The following is a 22,389-nucleotide window of genomic DNA, read 5'->3' on the forward strand; positions in this document are numbered from 1 at the left end:
TACAGACTGATAAATTGTTTGTACGAGAGAGGTGTGAAGGAATGTCAGGAACATGTCTGAAGTTTCCTCCTATGGAAAACAGAGCTGTATAGTGTCAGGAATGTCAAAGTACGAATATTTCTGAAGAATGTCATAAATGCACTGAGATCATGTAAATTCAACCGATTCTTACATTCGAAACATGTTTTAACGAAAATTTTCCGAAGTGTTTTTTTTTTTTTCTTTTCTTTTCTGCTTGCATGGGTCAAGACAGAGATTTGTTTGAGGCACGATTTGGTGGCCAGATGCTCTTCCTCTTACCAAACTTTGCCTGATTTTTTAACCAAAGCATATTTGTATTCCAAAGGTCATCAAAGGCACAGAGCAACTGGTCATAATGTCAACCTCAGCAACATTTCACTCAATTGGCAACAAATGTGAAAATATATAAATACTGACCCACATTCATGCACACATCCATGTAAACGTGTGTGTATGTGTGTGCCTATTACTTGTTTCTGTCATTAGACTGTGGCCATGCTGGAGCAGTGTCTTGAAAAATGTTTAATCTAATGAATTGACAGCAGTCCTTTTTTAAAGCCTGGTACTTATTCTATCAGTCTCCTTTGTTGAACTGCTAGGTTACAGGGAGATAAACACACCAACACAGGTTGTCAAATGGTGATGAGGGACAAACACGCATATATATATATATATATATATATATATATATATATATATATATATATATATATTATATAAACAGTGATTTCTTTCAGTTTCTGTCTACGAAATCCACTCACAAGGGTGTGGTTGACCTGATGTTATAATAGAAGACACTTGCCCAAGGTACCACACAGTATGCCCCAGCAGGGCCTGTCTAGGGACTGAAACAAATAAAAGACAAAAGAAATACATACACATACACACTTCCTATAATTTCTGTCTACCTCACAGAATTGGTTGGCATTGAGCTACCCATGGTGCAGCAAATGAGACCAAACCCCAAACCACATGCTTGCTAAACAAACATAATGGCCACACAGTCATGTTTTGTAACTGATTCATACATATAGGTGAAAAAAGATTAGAGGTCTATACAAATCAAATTTTTATATATAATAGATGGAGGTGGAAATAGCACAGAAGTAAGTCTAAGATATTTCAATTTAAGAACATGTCTTGACCTCCCAGACAGAAGATAAACTGTTTTTACTTGAAATTTTAATAAATTTTTACTGATATTTGATAAGATGAGATACACCGAAACTGGTAATATTTTCTTTATATAATTTTTGAAGTCATTTTTATTAAATTCCCTCTTAAATTCAAATGTCTTAGATTTACTTCTGTGCTATTTCCACCCCCGACTTTTATTATATATATATATATCAACTTGATTCCTAAATAAATAAAATCATTATAGATTGAGTCATTTTGTGGGTGCAGCCAACAGCTGTGGTCTTTCATTAATTAATTCCTGCATTAAGAAAATTTATTTCCATTTTTAATTGAAAGACAAAGGTCTTTGTTTTGGAATTCATTTAACAATTTTTGTCTTCTTCAGGAGACCCGTCTAGCCAAGTGAAATCATAGTTGTGGCCGATGCTGGTGTCATGTAACTGGCTCCCATGCTGGTGGCACATAAAAAGCACCTTTCAAGCATCAGGTCTCATAGAGGCAAGGTGGCCAATGCTGGTGGCATGTGAAAAGCATCTTTTGAGTGTTGGGCATTACGGAGACAATGACGAATGACCAAAGCCTTTGACATTATGCCGTGCTTGAGAAGATATTCCATCAAGCCAAGTAAAATTGCAGACATGGCACATACTGGTGTCACACAAATGGCACGGAAAAGCACCCATTACACTCTTGGAGTGGTTGTCGTTAGGAAGAGTATCTAGCTGTAGATACCATGCCAAATCAGACTGGAGTCTGGTGCAGCCTTCCAGCTTGCCAGCCCTGGTCAAACTGTCCAACCCATGCCAGCATGGACAATGATGATAATGGTGGTGGTGGTTGCAGTCCAAACTTCTTATCTATCCAACCATTCTTGTGATAAGACCATTTGTTAGAGGGAACATATATACTTGTCCTAAGTATTTTAGGTTAATTATTTTAATTAGGGATAGTTAGGATAGAAGGGATATGTAAGTTTTAAATTAACTGTTTTAATTGAGGCTTGTTAAGATAGAGGAAGTATATATATATATATATATATATATATATATATATATATATATATATATATATATATATATATATAGTTATTTGGAAATGGATGCGCGGCATTCAAATAAATAATATACACACACCTATATATATGCATATATGGGTACAGGACGTCACCAACAGTAAACAACATGAAATATGAAAACAAATGAGTTAAATACGCAAATAATGAGAGGAAAAAATGGAAAGGAGAGCAACTGTCTTTGAAGAATGATACTGTCATTGATCGCTCGAAATGGGGAGTAGATAGACAGCAGACAACTGATGAAGGGTTGTTCTTTCTATTACTTGTCTTGTTTCTCATTTTTTCTCTCTCATTATTTGCATATCTAACTCATCTGTTTACTATTGGTGACGTCCTGTACCCGAGCAGCTGTCTGGCTAGTGGCCCGTAAATAGCACCATTTGAGTGTAATCGTCACCAGCGTTGCCTTCTAGCACTTGTGCTGGTGGCACGTTAGAAAATCATTCAAGCGAGGTTGTTGCCAGTACCACTGGACTGGCTCCCATGCAGGTGGCACATAAAAAACACCATTTTGAGCGTGGCCGTTGCCAGTACCGTGTGACTGGCCCTCGTTCTGGTGGCACGTAATGGCATAAGGAAGGGCATCCAGCTGTAGAAACTCTGCCAGATCAGATTGGAGCCTGGTGCAGCCTTCTGGCTTGCCAGTCCTCAGTCAAATCGTCCAACCCATGCTAGCATGGAAAGCGGACGTTAAACGATGATGATGATGATGATGATTATATATATATCATCATGTTGTTAGTATTAAGCCAGTAGTCTTAATTATGGATAGTTAAGACTGAAGGGGGTTTGTATATGTTATAAGTTTTAGGTCAATTATTTTTAATTATGGGCTGTTAGAGTATAGGATGAATAGATACCTATTAGAATTTGGGTCAGTTGTTTTAGTACTGGGGTCATTAGAATATTTAGGGCAACAAACTATCCACTAGTTCACACCTATGTCTAGTCTCCACTCCTACCACTCAACCAAAACAAAAACAACGGGTAAGGCAAACCCTGGTCACATGGTAAACAAACATGCACACAGGCCCACACTTGCCTGGTAATTAGCTATTGATGTACTACTGACGTCAGTTATGTCATGGCCGCCACCACCACCATCATTCCTGCTCTTCCATACAAAACTATAATGGGGGTGGGTAGGAGAGGGATGGTAAGCTATGTTAGAAGAAGGCTAAAGGCTTCACTTGGCTTTATTATTATTATTATAACAGAAGAAACTGGGAATGAAGAGGGATAGGTCAGTTAGGAAAGAGAAAGGAAGTTGTCATTGCATTCTTGCCCTACAAAATAGTAGTGGTGGCGGTGGTAGACAGGAATGGTAATTATGATGTAAATTAAAGGTAAAATGTCTTCATTATTCAGTAGTTGAGTTAGCAACAGAGAAATACAGGTTTATGATGATATAAGGAGGTAAATAAGGAGAGTTATTTACATAAAGGGAAAATAATGAGAGTGGGGGGAGGGAAGAAATAAATGAAAGAGAGAGCTGGAAGAAGAGAGAACAGGAAAAGAGAGAGAAGGGGAGAGGGAGAGATAATAAGAATAAGAGGAAAATAGAAGAGAAAGAAATAAGGAGCTAAAGTAAATGAGATAAAGAGAGAGGAGACAATAGGGAAGAGACAGAGAGAGGGGGGAAAGAGAGCCAAAAGAGAGCAGCAGTTTCTTTTTAAGTGTATCAAAGATTTGAATGAACACCACAACATCCTGCATTTCTTGTACATTCAATGAACAGCGCCCACCACCACCACCAGTACGTTCTTATTAGTCCTTAATCCTCGAGCGTCCAAATCAACCATATCCACCAGCCCAAATATCCATCATCATCATCATCATCATTTAATGTCTGCTCTCCATGCTGGCATGGGTTTGACAGTTTGACCAGAGCTGGTGAGCCAGAGGGCTGCACCAAGTTCCAGTCTGATATGGCATGGTTTCTACAGATGGATGCCCTTGCTAGTGCCAACCACTCCAGGAGTATAATGGGTGCTTTTACGTGCCGCCGACACAGGAACCATTTACATGACATCGGCAACAACCATGACTACAATTCATGGGTGAGTGCCATTTACATGGCACCATCAATGACCACAACTACGATTCCTAGGTGAGTACATATATCATGTCCAGAAATGTCCAAAGATTTGTTTGTCTCTCATCTATTTTTAACCCTTTAGCATTCAGATTTCTTTGCTGAATGTAATGTTTGTTTATTCACATTGTTTTTCACATAAATAGCATGATGATCCATACAAAAAACATCCTGTCCACACTGTAAAGTGGTTGGCATTTGGAAGAGCAGCATCCAGCTGTAAAAAAACCATGTCAAAGTTGACACAGAAGTATGGTGCAGTCTTCTGCCTATCCAGTTCCTGTCAAACCATCCAACCCATGCCAGCATGGAAGGCAGATGTTAAACAATGATGATGATGATGATGATGATAGAACAAGTAGAAAGATAAATTTTTTTCCAACATGCAAATACTGAACAGTATATATAAAGGATAAAATCCTTTTAAGAGCAGAAAAATTTGCCAGCAACCAGCCATGAGGATCGAACTCACACCCCTCCAATATCCAGTTGGAGTGCTCTACCCTTTAACCAGACTGGCGAATTCTTCTGCAATATTAGAAATTATAAAGTCATCCAGAAACAGATATTGGAGGGGTGAGAGTTTGATCCTCATGGCTGGGTTGCCAGCAAATTTTTCTGCACTTAAAACGAGTTTATCCTTTGTATATATACTGTTTAGTATCCACGCGTTGAATAAAAATTTATCTTTCTACTTGTTGTACAATACATTTCAATGTTTCAAAAACAAACTTATGTTTGTTTACATATGACATAAAATGATGATGATATCATAAAAGCACTCTGTCCGCTTTGCTGAGTGGTTAGTGTTAGGAAGGGCATCAAGCAGTAAAAACCCTGCCAAAACAGACATAGGTGTATGGTGCAGTCTTTTGCCTGGCCTGCTCCTGTCAAACCACCCAACCCATGCCAGCATGGAAGGCGGAAGTTAAAACAATGATGATGACGATATTTCATAGCTTCAAGATTTCAACATGACTGTATATGTTTAAAATGACATTGTAGGGTAAGGGTGAAAGAACAGATCCAGCTGGATTAAACATAGAATAGACAGAATATTTTGGCGAGATGTGGTTAGTTTAAATGTTGAAGGGTTAAACAATACAAAAATTAAGGGTTAAACGATACAAAAATTAAAATTCAGTACCAACTCCTATGAACTTTTAAGTATCACAAAAGAATGAAGAAGGAATTTATGTTGGTTTGGTATCCTTCACTTTGCCGTTTGAATTACATTCGAGTGATTGATGGAGGTGGTGGGTTATAAGTTATGGAGAAGAGAAGAACTGAGTAAAGAACAGAAGCTTATAATTTAGAACATAATGAAATAATTGATAATGGCTTACCCTGCAGTTATTCGAACTGATCTCTGTAATATCAGGACAGCGGTCATAATGAGTTTCCTGCAAATGACTAATATCCCTGGAAATAAAAAAAATAAATAAAATACAGATATATAGCAACACACACACATATGTATATATACAATAGGCTTCCACACAGTTTCCATCTAACAATTCCCTTCACAAGGCACTGGTTAGCCCTAAGGTATAGTAATAGAAATTTAAAATTTCTTCCATGAAAATCTCAGTCAATTTATGTTCTAAACACCAGCGTAATAATGGACAAAGTTATTTTACTAAATTTTTCATTATTTTAAAAATTAATAAAACAGAAGCAATATATTTCAACAGAAATAGGGTAATAAAATGGCAAAGTTTCTTTCTACATCTTTGGTTAAATGGTCTATGTTTGTTAAGGTGTGAAGCGTGGAAAATAATCTCAGCTCCACTTAGGGTTTGAACTCAGAAGTGTGAAGTCTAAAATCAGATGCTATTAACTAAATATCTATCAACTGTTCTGCATCCACCATTTATGCACCCAACACTTACATTCACCTCAGGATGACTGCATCACTAACTATACAGTAGACCAGTGTTTCTCAACTGGGGTTCCTAGAAAGAGTGAGATAAGCTAATGCTAATTTCACAATTGTAATATATATATATATATATATATATATATATATATATATATATATATATATATATATATATATATATATATATATATATATATATATATAAGATTCAGTTGAATTAGGTACTTAAGTTGAAGCACCAAGCCAGTCTGGTATTATCTGCACAGCTTGAAGTAAGGTGAATAAAATCAAAATAAGCAACAGGATATCAAGTAGTGATGCAGTACAACCATTTCAAGTGGCTCCATTTAATTGAACAATGCAATCATCAATTTAAATGCAGTGCTATCTTCAGCTGCACAAAATATAGAATTTTTTAACAAGTAGAACATATTTAATATAATTTTCTTAAATATTTTAACAGAGTAAGAAGATGGAAGAAATTCATGTTATCGCTATTGTAGCAAGATAGCACTGCATTTAAATTGATGTAATGATTGCATTGTTCAATTAAATGGAGCCACTTAAAACGGCTGTACTGCATTACTACTTGATATCCTGTTGCTTACATATGTGACATTAACCATGTGAACTATGATGAAAAAAATATGTGAAAGATACAGTATATAATTTTTTTGAGCAGGGGTTCCTTGAGACATGTAATTGAATTTAAGGGTTACACAAGGGTAAAAAAGGTTGAGAAACACTGCAGTAGACTAACGGAGCCTCTGTGTAGTTACTAGACCTATTAGAAGCAGTAACCAAATACCCTCAGATTACAGCTTGCTGTCTTACAAAAACAAACCCCGCAAAAATGAATAATAGAAATACAAAAAACAGGAGGGAATGCTTTTCAGAAAAGGTCTGGTGAATTTCAATACCAATTTGAGTTCTCAAAAACTTTCTACAGTCTCAAAACTGTGAAGGAACTTTTTCAACTGTGACTGAAGTTCTAGAGAACTTTCTTGGTTCTCCAGAGTCTCTAAGAGAATTCTTTCAACTAGAATTTAGTTTCTTAAGAAACTTTCTAGTTGTAGAAAATTCTAATTAGACATGACATTTATTGTAGGTCTTTAGGCTGATGTGTATAAATACCAACAGCTCTGGTGGAAAATACTGAAAGGGTAGGGGTGGAAGGTGGGGGAGGAAAGAAGTTGTGAAAAGAAAGCAAAGATTAATGACTTTATCTGTTTTAAGTAAAAGAGATTGTATTTATTAAAAGACTATTTGTGACTAGACTCTAAAGTACCCTAGCAGATGCAGGATGCATGCCTTGTGATTCTCTGGTGCCTGAAATACTTGGAACAAATCATAAATGGTAGGAAGTAGACTATTTATAGAAAATATGGCAGGAATAATAGTAAGAGCAGGGAGCCGAAACCAAAAAATAATAAAAACCCCACAAAAAACAACAGAACAATGCTTTTTATTTTATTTACTTATTATTTTTACATGTGATTCCAGGGAAATATGGCTGAATGTTTGGGTAGAGACATTGATAGTTGCAGGCTACTAACTACTCTATTGTGAAGAACAACGCTTATCTGTCAGACAGACAGACTGATGCCAGCAGATGCCACAGTGTCTTTACTAGGAAGATTTAAATTGATAGCCATATACAGCACAGGTGCAGCTGTGTGGTAAGAAGCTTCCTTCCCAACAACATGGTTCCAGGGTTCAGTCCCACACTGAGTGACACCTTGGGCAAGAGTTTTCTACTATGGCCTGAAATCAAACAAAGCCTTGTGATTGGATTTGGTAGACAGAAACTGAAAGGCAGCAAGCTGGCAGAAACGTTAGCATGCCGGGCGAAATGCTTAGCAGTATTTATTGCCCCTTGTGGGCAATAAAGAAATAAGAAACTGAAAGAAGCTTGTCATTTAAATGCGTGTGTGTGTGTGTGTGTGTGTGTGTGTGCATGTGTATTGGCTGTGTGTGTTTGATACCCACCACCAGTTAACAACTGGTGTTGGTGTGTTTACATCCCTGTAACTTAGCAGTTCAACAAGTACCAGGTTAAAACATTTTTTAAAAATAAAAATGGGGGGGGGGGGGCGCTTCATTTGACTAAAACATCTTTGAGGCAGTGTGCCAGCATGGCCACAGTGTAATGACTGAAACTAGTAAAAGATAAAAAAACAAGTGAATTGTCCACTTCTTTAAACTTGCAGCAATTGTATATTGTTTTAAAAGACTGAGGGGGTCAAAATAAACTGACCAAAATAACGATTGTTTAGTGGAAGCAGTTGGCTGAAAAAGAATGAAAGAATAGGAAATTTGTAGAATTGCTTCATTAACCATTTCTATGGAAGGAATCCAAAATAAACTCAAAGAAATTTTACGGTAGGAAAAATTCCAGATGAAAGAATTACTTTTGGTTTTTGATGACACCAAAAACAAAGAGATTAGATAAATCTTTAGAAATAATTGATAAATAAATGCATATTTGAAGTTTTTGGTTCATTAATTATAATGACCATTTAACCCTTTTGTTACTATATTTCTGTTGGGATGCTCTGTGTTTCTTTCAATTAATTTTAAATATAACAAAGAATTTAGTAAAATAACTTAGTTATCATTCAGTTAGTGTTAGGAACATAAATTGTGACAAAGGTTTGGTGGAAGATTTTAATTCAGAGCCAGTTTCAGCTGGGTTGGTAACGAAAGGGTTAAAGCATCAAGCAGGAAGAATCATTAACACATCAAGCAAAATGCTTAACAATATTTCTTCCACTCTTAACATTCTGAGTTCAAGTACACCAAAGCCAATTTTATCCCTCTGTCATTTTGGAAGTCGATAAAATAAGAGTACCAGTCAAGAACTAGAAGTGTGGTTGATGTGAACAATTCACCGCCTTCCCCTTAAATCTTTGGCCTTCTGCCAAAATTTGAAACAGCTTTAATGACTTGTAACAGCAATGCTTGTGTCTTGTGTGAAAGTATACATCTATATCATCATTTTTAATGCTGGCATGGGTTGGACGGTTTCACTGGGGACTGGTAAGCCAGTAGGCCGCACCAGGCTCCAATCTGATTTGGCAAGGTTTCTACAGCTGGATGCCCTTCCTAACACCAGCCACTCCGAGAGTGTAGCAGGTGCTTTTTACGTGCTACTAGCATGAGGAGCCAGTCAGGCAGCACTGGTACCGACTCACACTTGAGTGGTGCTTACAATGTGCCACCAGCACGGGTGCCAGTGGCATGTAATAAGTACCAGTCAAGCATGGGCTGATGCCAGTGCCGCCTGACTGGCTCCCCATGCCAGTGGCACATAAAAAGCCCCATCTGAACATGGTCAATGCCAGTCCCCCATTGATTGGCTCTTGTAACACACGCATATATGTATTTGTTATTTATATCTGTGTTTGTGTGTATTTATCCCCCCCACAATCACTTGCCATCCGATGTTGGTGTGTTTACCTCCCCATCACGTAGTGGTTCGGCAAAAAAGAGACCGATAAAATACTAGGCCCTGGGGTCGATTTGTTCAACTAAAGGCGGTGCTCCAGCATGGCCACAGTCAAATGACTGAAACAAGTAAAAGAGTTAAAAAGCACACACACACACACACACACACACATATATATAACAATTGCAGCGTGGAAGGTGTTTATAAGCCATTTAAAATAACACAAAAGCCGTCAGATTCACTTCAACATTTAAATTTAATTTGTCAAAATATTTTCGTCGCTTTGAGACCACGACCTGTTCACTGACAAAATTGTGCTGCATCTCAATTTTGTCAGTGAACGGGTCGCGGTCTCAAAGCGATGAAAATATTTTGACAAATTAAATTTAAATGTTGAAGTGAATCTGACGGCTTTTGTGTGTTATTTTAAATGGCTTATAAACATCTTCCACACTGCAATTGTTTTCGTTCCAGCACACAATCTCAGATCAGGTCGTTTGCTATGCAAGTACATCTCCGTAATATATATATATATATTCAAAAGACTAAATTCTAACTTCTGGGACACATCCAGCTTCACTATTTACTAAGCGATTTGCCCCAATTTTTCTTCACCAGGATTCAATATTTTTGAATATCATTATCCATTTGTTATCCAGCACGAATAACAATTCAATATAAACAGTGATAAAGGCCTTGGGTTTAAAGTTAAGAGGGAATCACAGTTGTGATGTTCATGCCTTTCTTGAGATATTATTGGAGTAAATGAAATTAACTGAATTCAGAAGGAGATTAAAACCAAGACAGAATTATCTCACTATCGGATTGCTTACTTTATACTGCAAACTAATCACAAACTTCATATTACACCTCGGGGCAAAAGGAGCCCCAGAAGACTATCAACTCTCTTTTCTTAGTAGACTAATGAGTATGAAAGTAAATACATAAATAAAATATAAATAAGATAACGATGGATAATGAGTTTTGTGAATCAGTGCACATAACATATATTTAATTGTTGCTATTACACAGACAGATAAGTGTACAAACCAAGGAATTTCGGTGCCTGACAGCATCACATTGGTACAGTTGTTATGTGGCTGTAATTTGACACTATATAAAGTTAGAATCTCCGAAAGAACAAGAATTTTTATCTCAGTCTGAGACAAGAAAAAAAAAAGTGGTTATTACACCAAATAAGAAGTCTGTAGAGTGAGGCTAGTTTGGAATTGCATTAGCAAATAACTCTTACATTCCTTCCCCTCACATGTTTTTGGTAAATTATTAATATAAAGTAATAACTTAACCCTTTAGCATTCAGATTATTCTGTCAAATGTAATCCTTATTTATTCACATTGTTTTGAATTAATCATGCATTATCACTTAGCTTTGAAATTTCAGTGAGGTGAACATTTAGTTTTAGAATGACAGTGTAGGGTAGATGTGAGAGGCCAGACCTGGCCAGTTTGAACATAAAACAAAAAGACTATTTTGGCTGGATGTGGTTGGTTTAAATGCTAAAGGGTTAAATCAGAGATTAATCTTCCTAACACCCCTCCTCCTCTTCATCATCATTATTCAAACGTTCATCTTCCATGCTGGCATGGGTTGTATGATTCAAAAGGATTCAGAGTCTGAGGATTGAGATAAACTAATGTATTTTGTGTATAAGTGCATATATATATATATACTTATGGGTATATACATGCCTGTGTCTGGACAGAGTTACACACAAATACACACACATGTAGTGGTGGTGGTGGGGTTTTTTAAGGGTCAAATGAAATATGTTGAGACAAATTTTCTGTAGTCAGGTGCTCTTCCTGTCACCAACCCTCACCTGCTTCTGAGCTAAGCGACATTCAATAAGTGAGTCTCAACCATTTTTTTTTGCCTACAGACCCTTTTGTTTCCTATTCTTCTCTACTAGATCCTCATAGCCATTCATTGTTTATGAAGTCCTATTATATTTTTATCATTATATATCATTAGGAATTGTATAAAAACAAATTGTTAAAATATTTTGTGTATTATAAAAGTATAACCTATTTATTGCAGATAAATTTTGATGAAAAAAATCTTATATGGATCTCTAATGGTCATGAAGACCCTGACTGAAAACCACTGGCCTAGGTCTTTGAACACAAAGCACCACAATGGCTGGACATGTTTTTCATGGAAGGCTACAGACCAATAACAATCAGCATGACAGTGAAGTTGACAACAGGAAGAGCATCCAACTGTAGAAATTTGCCTCAAAGAATTCCTTCCAACCCATGCCAACATGGAAAAATGGATGTTAAATCAATGTTGATGAAACTGAAACTTAGCTTCTGGAGATATCTCTTTCTTTGAAGTGCTCACCCTTGGAGGAATCCTAATTTTTAAGTTTGGTTAACCGTAGTTTATGAAATGCATGACACAAGATAACATAGGGAAGATTCATATTTATCAATTACCATTCCATCCATGCCAATATGCGGAGGAAAAACATAATCTTCTAAAATGTTAACTATCATAAAGTGTTGTTAAAATATTGGTTTCAAATTTTGGCACAAGGCCAGCAATTTCCAGGGAGGGGTTAAGTTGAATACATCAACCCCAGTGTTCAACTGGTATCTAGTTTATCAACTCTGAAAGGATGAAAAGCGAAGTTAACTTTAGAGAAATTTGAACTCAAAACAAAGATGTATGAAATGTTGCTAAGCATTTTGCCTGGTGCAGTAACAATGCCATATGTGTGGTTAAAATATTATTGAATGCATTCATGAAAAATAATTCCAATCAAGAAGGAAGCTTAAGAGTGTTAGAACTGAATAAGTTCCAGAAAGAAACTTGAGAATGGTAGAATTGTGTAAGGTAAATTCTTTGCTATGTGTCAGCAGAGAGGAGATCTTCCAGGTTCAGCAGAAACATGTCATGATAAGATTTCACAATCAATTATAAAATGTTGACAAAAACCAAAAACCATCTGGTTTAAAACAAAAACAACACATTGACATGTGCCATGACATTTGGTTGTTGGTTAGTAACAAGTTCATTGGGTTTGTAGAGATTAAACTGATAAAACCTTGTATACAGATGGTGAGGGAACAACTATCAGTGATAGTGGGGGGTATTAAATTAGGGAGAATTTTGGTTTTATTTCAGGGCATGAGTTAGGAGCAAGTGAGCGTGTGTGTGTGGGGCTCAACTTTAGTGAAGCAGTGCTGATGTTGACCTGCCTTGTTGACATCATAACCAGCCTCCCTGCACTTTCAAATACTTCTTGCTTTTTAAGCGAATGATTTCTTTGGCAACAGAAAGAGCATCCAGCCATAAAATCCTGAAACTTTCTCTTGTTATCTCTTGAAAGACCAATGCTTGCGTTGAGCCCCACAAAACCAATCAAAAATTATTTTTTTATGGGTTTTAAAACAGAAACGGTGTAGTTACAAATAAAATGACAATTATAAAAAAAGAGAATGTAAAAGAAATATGTAAACTGGTTTTATTAACTGAATTACTTTAAAGACGGGACAATTTGTGTGCTTGTACTGTGGATTTCCTCTCGTGCTTCAAGACAATTCATATGAGTCTCAGCTCATACAGCAAATTACTCGTACAACGGTGCACTTGTACTGCAAGGTTCTACTGTATTAACTGCCATATATTTTTACTTTCACATTTTACTTTCATATTTTCCGCTGAACATTGTGATCTGCTCCCCCCATCACACCTACATTTCATTCACTAAGAGTTTTCAATTTATGCATTGTATATGATTTTTAATTTACACGGCAATCCCTGACACTCCTGGTTTCTCTCTTGTTCTTTCCTCATAGTTTTTCTACATTCCACTCCTATTATTATCATTGATTTTTCTTCGGTAGTTTTGTGCAAATTTCTACTGCACCTGGTGCATGTCTGTGTTTCTCAGGTGTGTGCAGGTATTCGTATTTTTGTGGTGATTGGGGGAATATAAGCTCTTCCTGTTTGTTTTGTTGTAGAGTTTAGTCTCTTGTTATATTAATGTATGTTCTGTTGGGCTTTGTTTGTGCACAATGTCAGTTGTGTTATTTAATTGAGCTTTAATCTTGTATATAAGTTGCAGGAGTTGTGTGATTTTAGATCAATGTTTCTTGAAGTGGGCAGTATTGCCCCCCCTGGGGGCGGGGGTGGAAATTTCCAAGGGGGCATTGAAGAAAAGTGGGGCAATGATGGGGTAGCAATTCATGTAAAAACAACAAAATAATGGGCTCATTTGGTTAAGTTTTATTTGTGAAATACAGTTGCTTTGAATTTGCCTCAGAAAGGGGTCTGTGTTTGTGGTGGTTAGTTGGGGTGGGGGCATTAGGAATGTAGCCTGAGTGTCAAGAGGGTGGCAGCCCAAAAACGTTTAGGAATCATTGTTTTAGATCATTAGGTGCTTATTGCTTAAAGTGTGTGTGAAGATTGTTCTATTGAATCATGAGCTGTTCTATTGAATTGATAGTGTTTTGCACAAGATGAGGGCTGTTCTTAGCTATTTTTTGGGTAGTATGTAGTGCTGGGAGTTCTGGTATGGCTTCTATGCTTCTTTTCATATTATTTTTAATCCTGCCTAATGTTCCAGTTATTAATTGGTGCCGTTTTTACCCTCATGTCCCACATCTTGAAAATTTCAATTTCAAAGTTCTTGTATTTTGATAGTTTTATTGCTATTATTAATGAGGGTGAGGGACTGGCAGAATGGTCAGAGAATCTACCAAAACACCTTGTGATATATATTTGTCCTGTTGTCTAAGGATTGTCGACTATAGCTATATATCTTTATGCATTTTTTATACTTTTTTAGGAGTAAATAAAATCAGCCTAGTTAAGAGAAAAGAAAAGGAAAAAAAAATAACATCATAAATTTTCCATGAGATCTAAATTATAGTCTTGTATGTTTGCTCAGCAAACAAAATATTAGGTGTGAATGAAACATGTACTCCTCTCAATACTACAACCCCTGCCACTTGAGGGGGTGTTGTCTTGCAAAGTACTTGGTGACCTTGTCAGTGCTGATGCCATGCAAAAGGCTCTGGTGGTGGTGGTGCCACATAGAGAGCACTGGTGATGGTGCTACATAAACTGTACCCAGTACACTCTGTATAGTGGTTGGCATTAGGAAGGGCATCCAACTGTAGAAACCCTGCCAAAACAGACAATGGAACCTGGTATGGCTCTTGGCCTTGCCAGCCCTGGTCAAACCATCCAACCCATGCCAACATGGACAATGGATGTTAAATGATGGTGATGATGAAGTTTAATTTTGCACCATAGTTTATTATTACATCTTATCACCTTTCGAGTATCGCCCACCCATTTTTTTTTTCTTCTTTTTACTTCAAGCCTGTAATAAATCCCTTTCCTCTCCTCTGTTTTCAACCTTATTCCCCCACCCTCCCTTTTCATTGTCCTTCATTCCTCTGTCTAGTACTAGCACTATTGCTTACCCCCTCTTCTGTTCTCCCTCACTTATAGGGCTCACTTTAGGGCCCCAGCCTTGCAAATTACAAGGTGATCATCAGTAGTGCTGGCCCTGTGAAAAATCACCCACTACACACTGTAAAGTAGTTGGAATTAGGAAGGGAATCCAGCTGTAGAAATCCTGCCAATGAAGACATTAGTACAGACACCAGTCCTCTAACTTATCAGACCCTGACACTCCTTCCAAACCATCCGGCAAGGAAGACTGATGTTAAATGGTGACAATGATTATGATGACCATCCTATGCCTCTTTAGATATTGGTGCAAACTAGTGCCCTCTATGTTAAATTTTATGGAAAAGGTGACGAATTATATAATGGAGTCATGTTGGACTTTGATACATCATCAGTTATGTTTTGGATAAATTATTAACATAATGTAATAACTTAACACTTTAGCATTCAGATTACTCATAACACCAACTCATATTCTAATTCTAAAAGATTTTTTTTTTGTTTGAAAATTTATTTAAAAATATAAATTGTGCATGGTTTAATTATTTTAATTCCGAGAAAAAATCACAATCCTTTCCAAACACCCAGGGCCTTCATAGCTCTACCCTTACTCCCATATGAGCTTACAAACACCCATAAACAAGCATTTTCAGCCAGGGTTAGAACCAATGTTTTATACTAACAGATTACAATTGAATGAGCTGTGAAATTTAAAGGGTCTCTTGGTCCTCTTGGTCCTTCAGAATCTTCAGTTATTTTCTTTCATATTAATCAGAGTTGACTTCGTGTGTTCAATCTAGAGACTTGATACAAGACATCTGACCAGATGTCTATAACTTATACTTTTTATTTAAACTTTTAAACACTCCCATTCACTCCCCATCACTCACTCTAAACATGTCCCTCACACTCTTATGGAACATTGCCCTCCATCCCCTCTATACTACCTTTCACCTGGCTCATAACCACCTCCCTCAGTTCCCTCTCTCAGTGAAGAGGTCTTCGTCTTTCAAGTTACTTGTCAAACCCACTGGTTCCACATAAAAAGCACCCAGTACACTATAAAGTGATTGGTGTTGGGAAGGGCATCCAGCCATAGAAATCATATCATAACAGAGAACTGGAGACTAGTGTAGCTCTCTAGCTTGCTAGCTCCTGTCAAGCCATACAACCTACAGCTGCATGGAAAGTAGATGTTAAATAATGGTGGAGATGAAACTTTTAAACAACCATCACCATTACTGAGGTCACTACTGTCTCCATCATCACCATTTTAACATCCACTTTTCCATGTTTGTAAGGGTTAAAGGGAAATTTATTGAAGACAAAAAAAATAGGGGGTGCTTTTGATTCAGTACATAGAGGAATGCTGATGAAAATACTTAAAGCATATGATATTCCATCAAGAATTCTGAGAGCAATAAGTAAGCTGTATGAGAACACCAGAGCGAAAGTGACCACTCTTGATGGAGAGACGGAATACTTTGAAGTCAAAGCTGGAGTATGATAAGGTGACATGCTAGCACCTTATCTATTCACTATCATTCTGGACTATCTAATGCATAGAATGTATGAGGGCAAGGAAGAAGAACTGGGATTCAAACTGCATAGGCAAAGAAGTAGACGGCATCAAGGAGTAACAGTGACTGACCTAGACTATGCTGATGACCTGGCATTACTAACAGAGAGGACAGATCAGGCACAGGAGGTACTGAGCAGATTAGAGTAGGAATCAGGGAAAGTAGGATTGCACTGTAACGCAAAGAAAACAGAGCTGCAATTATTCAACCATGAATTGACAGCATGGACACAAAGCACTGAAAAAGACATCATAACAGGGAAAGCTCTTGCCTGGAGCACATGCCATAAATTGAGAAAGGTATGGAGTTGAAGGTTAGCAAGGAAATTGAAAGTGAGGTTGTTTCTGGCAACGGTGGAGTCTGTTCTTCTATACGAGGCTGAAACATGGATGCTCACTAAAGCATTGAAGAAGCAGTTGGACAGTTGTTATACAAGGAAGCTTAGAATGGTACTCAATGTCTCCTGGAAGAGTCATACAACAAATGCTGACTTATACCAGGGACTACCAAAAGTAACATTCAAGACACAGCATAGAAGGATGAGACTAGCTGGATACTGCATCAGACACACTGATGAAATTGCTAACAAGTGAGTGTTCTGGCAACCAACAGAAGGAAGAACCAGGAGAGGAAGGAGGAAGATGACCTATATCGACAACTTGGTGGAGGATACTGGTAGGAAAGGAGTACAGGAGCTGAGGACCATTATGGAAGATTGAGATGAATGGGGAAAACATGTGGAAACAGTGTTGGGGAGTCCTGTGGGAGTCCTAGATAGATAGCTAGATTATTGAGGCAGAGCTGTAATGGCCAGACATCCTTCCTGTTTTGCCCAACCATCGCTTGTTTCCAAGCAAGGAGATATTTCCCCCATGGACAGACATGTTAAAAAAAATAAACATCATTATTAGAAAATTAAATATGATATAGAAATAATGGTAAATACTTACTTTTTTGATGCACCCAGTTTTAGAGGAGAAAAATTTGGTGGGTTGGAGACAGGACAAGACTGAGAAAGGTCGCTCAGCAGAATATCCAAATCTGTGGCAAAGTTATTTAACATCTGAAAGAAAAAAAAGAGAAAAATTTGAATTCATTTTGGAGTTTTTATTCCTTAAAAATTTATATAAATTAATTTTCATTTATCCTGTAGATTTTGTTCAGATCAAGAAAACCACAGTTGATACAAGCAAAATGTATTTTGACTATAGAGCAGGAATTGGTAATCGCAATGGCGTCACAAATGGGCCATTGAAGTATTCTTGGTGAACCTCAGATCTTTTATTTGAATTTAATATATTTTTTTAAGAAAATTATTTTTTCCATTTCTTTTTAGTCAGGAAGGAAATAGTATCCATGACTCCTCGCAGAACCTCCAAGACCAGACGGAGGTACCTTCCAACAGGTGATCCAGCCTGAATATTAAGCAACAGATTAAACTCCACATAGACTCAGAATGAACACAAGAGATTCTATTCTAATCACTGGACCAATTTGCTGTCTTTTAAATAATTTTCAAGTTTGAGCACAAGGCCAGTAATTTTAGTGGGAAGACGATACTCAATTACATAAACTCCAGTATTTAACTGGAACTTATTTTATTGAACCTGGAAGGATGAAAAGCAAAGTTGATATCAGAAGACTATGAAGGGCTGGAAAAAATTCTGCTGTGCATTTAGTCCGATGTGCTAACAGTTCTACTAGCTCACCACCTTTTAAGTAAACTTTTTTCTAATATAAACACAAGGTTAAAGATTTGAGATGAAGGAATTAGGAACTGGCTGGTTAAAATTGACCCTAGTACTTTAATGACACTGTATATCATATACCCCAGAAAGATGAAAAGCAATGTTTAAATAGTGTAAGTCATGGTGTCCAATTCTTTGACGATTCAGTAAATACCATTATCTCATCAGAAGAACCACCCAAATAGAGTAAATATATTACAGTGGCGGTGGACATGTCTTTACATAAAGTCTTCTCATTCTTTAACCTTCATTAACTTGACTCGTAGTGACTAAAACATAATCTTACTTTAATCCATACAAATGTTATGAAACTAATTTTAAGCCCCACCCCCTGCCGCTAATCTAATCATCCCACTTTCCATGATGACGTTCAACAGAACTGCATTTTCAATTATGATGCATCATTCTTCCCACACACGCAGCTGCGATGCCCTAAAAGAAACTTGTGTTTGTTTATCTTCCTTCATTCTAGTAACCTTCAGTTGTTCAAAACTTTTGGTAAACAAATAAGTTTCTGTTAACAGACTGATTGTCAATACCACATACCACATGTTTATGATGCAAACAAATGATGAAGTGGGGTAGGGACAATGCAGGCACACACACAAATCCACAGTGACAACATTTTCCTGGAATTAGTCAGTTTTCTTTTTTTCAAGTAACATCATCATTTAACATCCGTTTTCCATGCTGGTATGGGTTAGATGGTTTAACAGGAGCTGGTAAGACCAGGAGCACACCAGGTTCCATAGTCTGTTTTAGCATGGTTTCTACAAACTAATGCCAACCACTTTACAGAGTGTACAGGGTGCTTTTTATGTGGCACCAGCACCATTGCTTTTTACATGGCACCAGCACCATTGCTTTCTACATGGCACCAGCACCATTGCTTTTTACATGGCACCAGTACTATTGCTTTTTACGTGGCACCAGCACCATTGCTTTTTACGTGGCACCAGCACCATTGCTTTTTACGTGGCACCAGCACCATTGCTTTTTACGTGGCACCAATATTTCTTCACACACAAAAAACCTGATAAACACAATGAAAGATATAATAATCTCTAGATTAAACAGAAGACCATCAGTTTTGAGGGGAGGGGTTAGTGGATACCGCTGACCCAAGTACTTGAGTGCTACTTTATTTTATCAATCATGAAAGGATGAAAGAAAAAAATGACTGAGGCAAGAGTTGAACTCAGAACTTATAGGGCCAAAACAAACACTGCAAAGGATTTATTCCAATGCCCTAATGATTTTGCCAGCTTGCTACCGAAATAATAAGAATTCTTTCTGTTACTGAAATTTAAGAGAGGGGCTAGATGATTATACTGACTCCCGTACTCAACTGGTACTTTATTTTATTGACTCCCAAAAGGATGAAAAGCAAAGTTGGCCTCAGCAGCATTTGAACTCAGAACGTAAAGAGCCAAAATAAAATACCACTAAGCATTTTGGTTGGCATGTTAATGATTCTGCCAGCTCATTTCTTTAATAATAATAATAATAATAATAATAATAATAATAATAATCCTTTCTACTAAATGCATAAGACCTGAAATTTAGGGGAGGGGACTAATCGATTACATCCACCCCAGTGTATCACTGGTACTTAATTTATTGACCCCCAAAACGATGAAAGCAAAGATGATTCTGGTGAAATTTGAACTCAGAACATAGCGGCAGACAAAATACCACGAAGAATTTTGTTAGGCATGCTAACGATTCTGCCAGCTCGCTGCCATCATCATCATCATCATCATCATCATAATAATTGTTTCAATTTTCGAGGGGGTCAATTACATCAACCCCAGTGCTTCATTGGTACTTATATTATTGACCCCAAAAGGATGAAAGGTAAAGTCAATGTCAGTGGAATTTGAACCCACAACATAATAATGATAATAATAATAATAATAATAATAATAGTTGTCAAAGATCATGAAGGAAAAAAATGCTTTCTAATTGATGTATCAATACCAGCAGATGACAACGTTTCCCTAAAAGAAATGGAGAAACTTTCAAAATACAAAGACCTGGAAATAGAGGTAACTCGAATGTGGAATCTAAAAACAGAAACAATTCCTATCATAGTAGGTGCCTTAGGTATAATAAAAAAAATATTCAGACAAATACATAACAAAAACACCAGGACTTACAAATATATATAACATACAGAAAATTGCACTACTGGGCACTGCTCACATCCTACGCAAAACACTTTCAATACAGTAACTATAAGAGCATCACAGCAAACCACAGCACGTACCCAGGGCACACAGAGCAGCAATCGGTAGTGAAGTGAAAGCACGTTATAAAAATAAAACTACTGAATGATAATAATAATAGTCCTTTGTGGGAAGGGGGCTAATTGATCACTCTGACCCCAGTGCTCAACCAGTATTTATTTTATCAACCCCAATAATAACAAATAAGACCAATCAAGTACTGGGGTTGCCTTCTCCTTTCCCCCAAAATAATAATAATTCTAATTTTGGCATGAAGCCAGCAATTTTGAGAGGAGGAGGCCTGTCAATACCACTGATCATAAATACTTGAGTGGTACTTTTCTTATCAATACTGAAAGGATGAAAAGAAAAGTTGACCACAAAAGGATTTGAACTCAGAATGCATATGTGATGGAACGAATACAACAAAACATTTTGCCTGAGGCTCTAATGATTCTGCCAATCTTCTGCAATAAATAGTCCTTTCTACTAAAGGCACGAGGCCTGAAATTTTAGGGAAGGGGCTAGTCGATTACATTGACCCCAATGTTTCACTGGTACTTAATTTATTGACCCCAAAAGGATAAACGGCAAAGTCGACCTCGGTGGAATTTGAACTCAGAACATAAAGACAGATGAAATGCTTTTAAGCATTTTGCCTGGGATGCTAATGATTCTGCCAGTTTGTTGCCTAATACTGCAATAAATAACGGAAGGGGGGGTTGAAAAAATAAAACGTAGAACAAAATGCAAAGTTTTTCTAAACAATGCCGAGTGTCTCTAACATTGGAAATGTTGCTTCAGTGACAAAATACACCATATTTGGTTAGACAGCAGACTGCAGAGAAGTGACATGGTGGGGGGGGGGGGTTGAGAGTGGAGGTATGTGAAGAAGAGACATGCACAGGTTCTTCTATTAGTAAGGCTGGAAATACAAGTCTTATAATATTGTTCTCTCTCTCTCTCTCTACTTTTGTTTGTATTCTTATTTGCTGCTGACTCCATGAAATTCAAACAAGTCATGAAATAGTCCCATAATTTAAACGACAGGATTTTTCTTTTCTTTTTCAGATTTTAATGGGAAAAAAAACATGAAATATATTCTAAAAAAATAAAACATTAGAGTTGTTTGAATTTTGTTTCAGCAATAGACAGCCTCTCACCCTACTCATGTCTCTCCCAATGCAGCCATTCCTGGTTCTTATTTGACCATTACAATCACTTCTATTCGACCCCCACCCCTACACCTTCCCTGTTGTCGTTGCCTTGAGTCAATCAACACATCGTGGAGTAACAAAGACTCCACAACATGACCCCAGCATCGAGTACTTTTTTATAAAGTGGTCAGTGAACAATCAATGATGAAGTGGTTGAAGAGAGCCCTTTGTTGTTTCAAGGGTCTGGCAACCCCTCAGGTGCTGGTGCCATGTTAAAAATAACCCTCAACACACACTGTAAAGTAGCTGGTGATTTGATTGCTTTCAGTTGAGCAATCATGTCAAAAAGGGAAACCTACAAAGGAGCTGAGGTCCTCTCATTCATCTTGGAGAGCAGAAACTCTGTGTAAGAACCGACTTGGAGTGTAAACAAGCCATCCAAGCTATGTCAGCATGGAAAGCACATGTATAGCAAGGATAGTATATATATATATATATATATATATATATATATATATATATATCACTAGCTGTTTTTCCCGGTTTCACTCGGGCAGTGTGGTGGA

The 22,389-nt window shown here is 37.2% G+C and overlaps 1 protein-coding gene across 5 annotated transcripts in view; it reads right to left on the bottom strand.

Moving 5' to 3' along the window:
• LOC106875870 (uncharacterized) overlaps window positions 1-22,389 on the bottom strand; it is a 236,621-nt gene that overhangs the window by 47,744 nt on the left and 166,488 nt on the right. For 3 of the 5 annotated variants that reach the window (XM_089360941.1, XM_089360942.1, XM_089360940.1), the window contains exons 2-3: window positions 17,641-17,753; window positions 5,678-5,753 (exon numbers count right to left, since the gene is read on the bottom strand). In XM_089360941.1, coding sequence (XP_089217067.1) covers window positions 5,678-5,753; window positions 17,641-17,753 — 189 coding nt within the window. Of the gene's footprint in view, window positions 1-5,677; window positions 5,754-17,640; window positions 18,064-22,389 lie in introns of all 5 variants that reach the window. The other 2 variants (XM_089360944.1, XM_089360943.1) reach the window with 2 other exon arrangements.

Source organism: Octopus bimaculoides, chromosome 12, assembly GCF_046866305.1.
Source record: "Octopus bimaculoides isolate indiv1 chromosome 12, ASM4686630v1, whole genome shotgun sequence".
NCBI classification, from domain to species: Eukaryota; Metazoa; Mollusca; class Cephalopoda; order Octopoda; family Octopodidae; genus Octopus; species Octopus bimaculoides.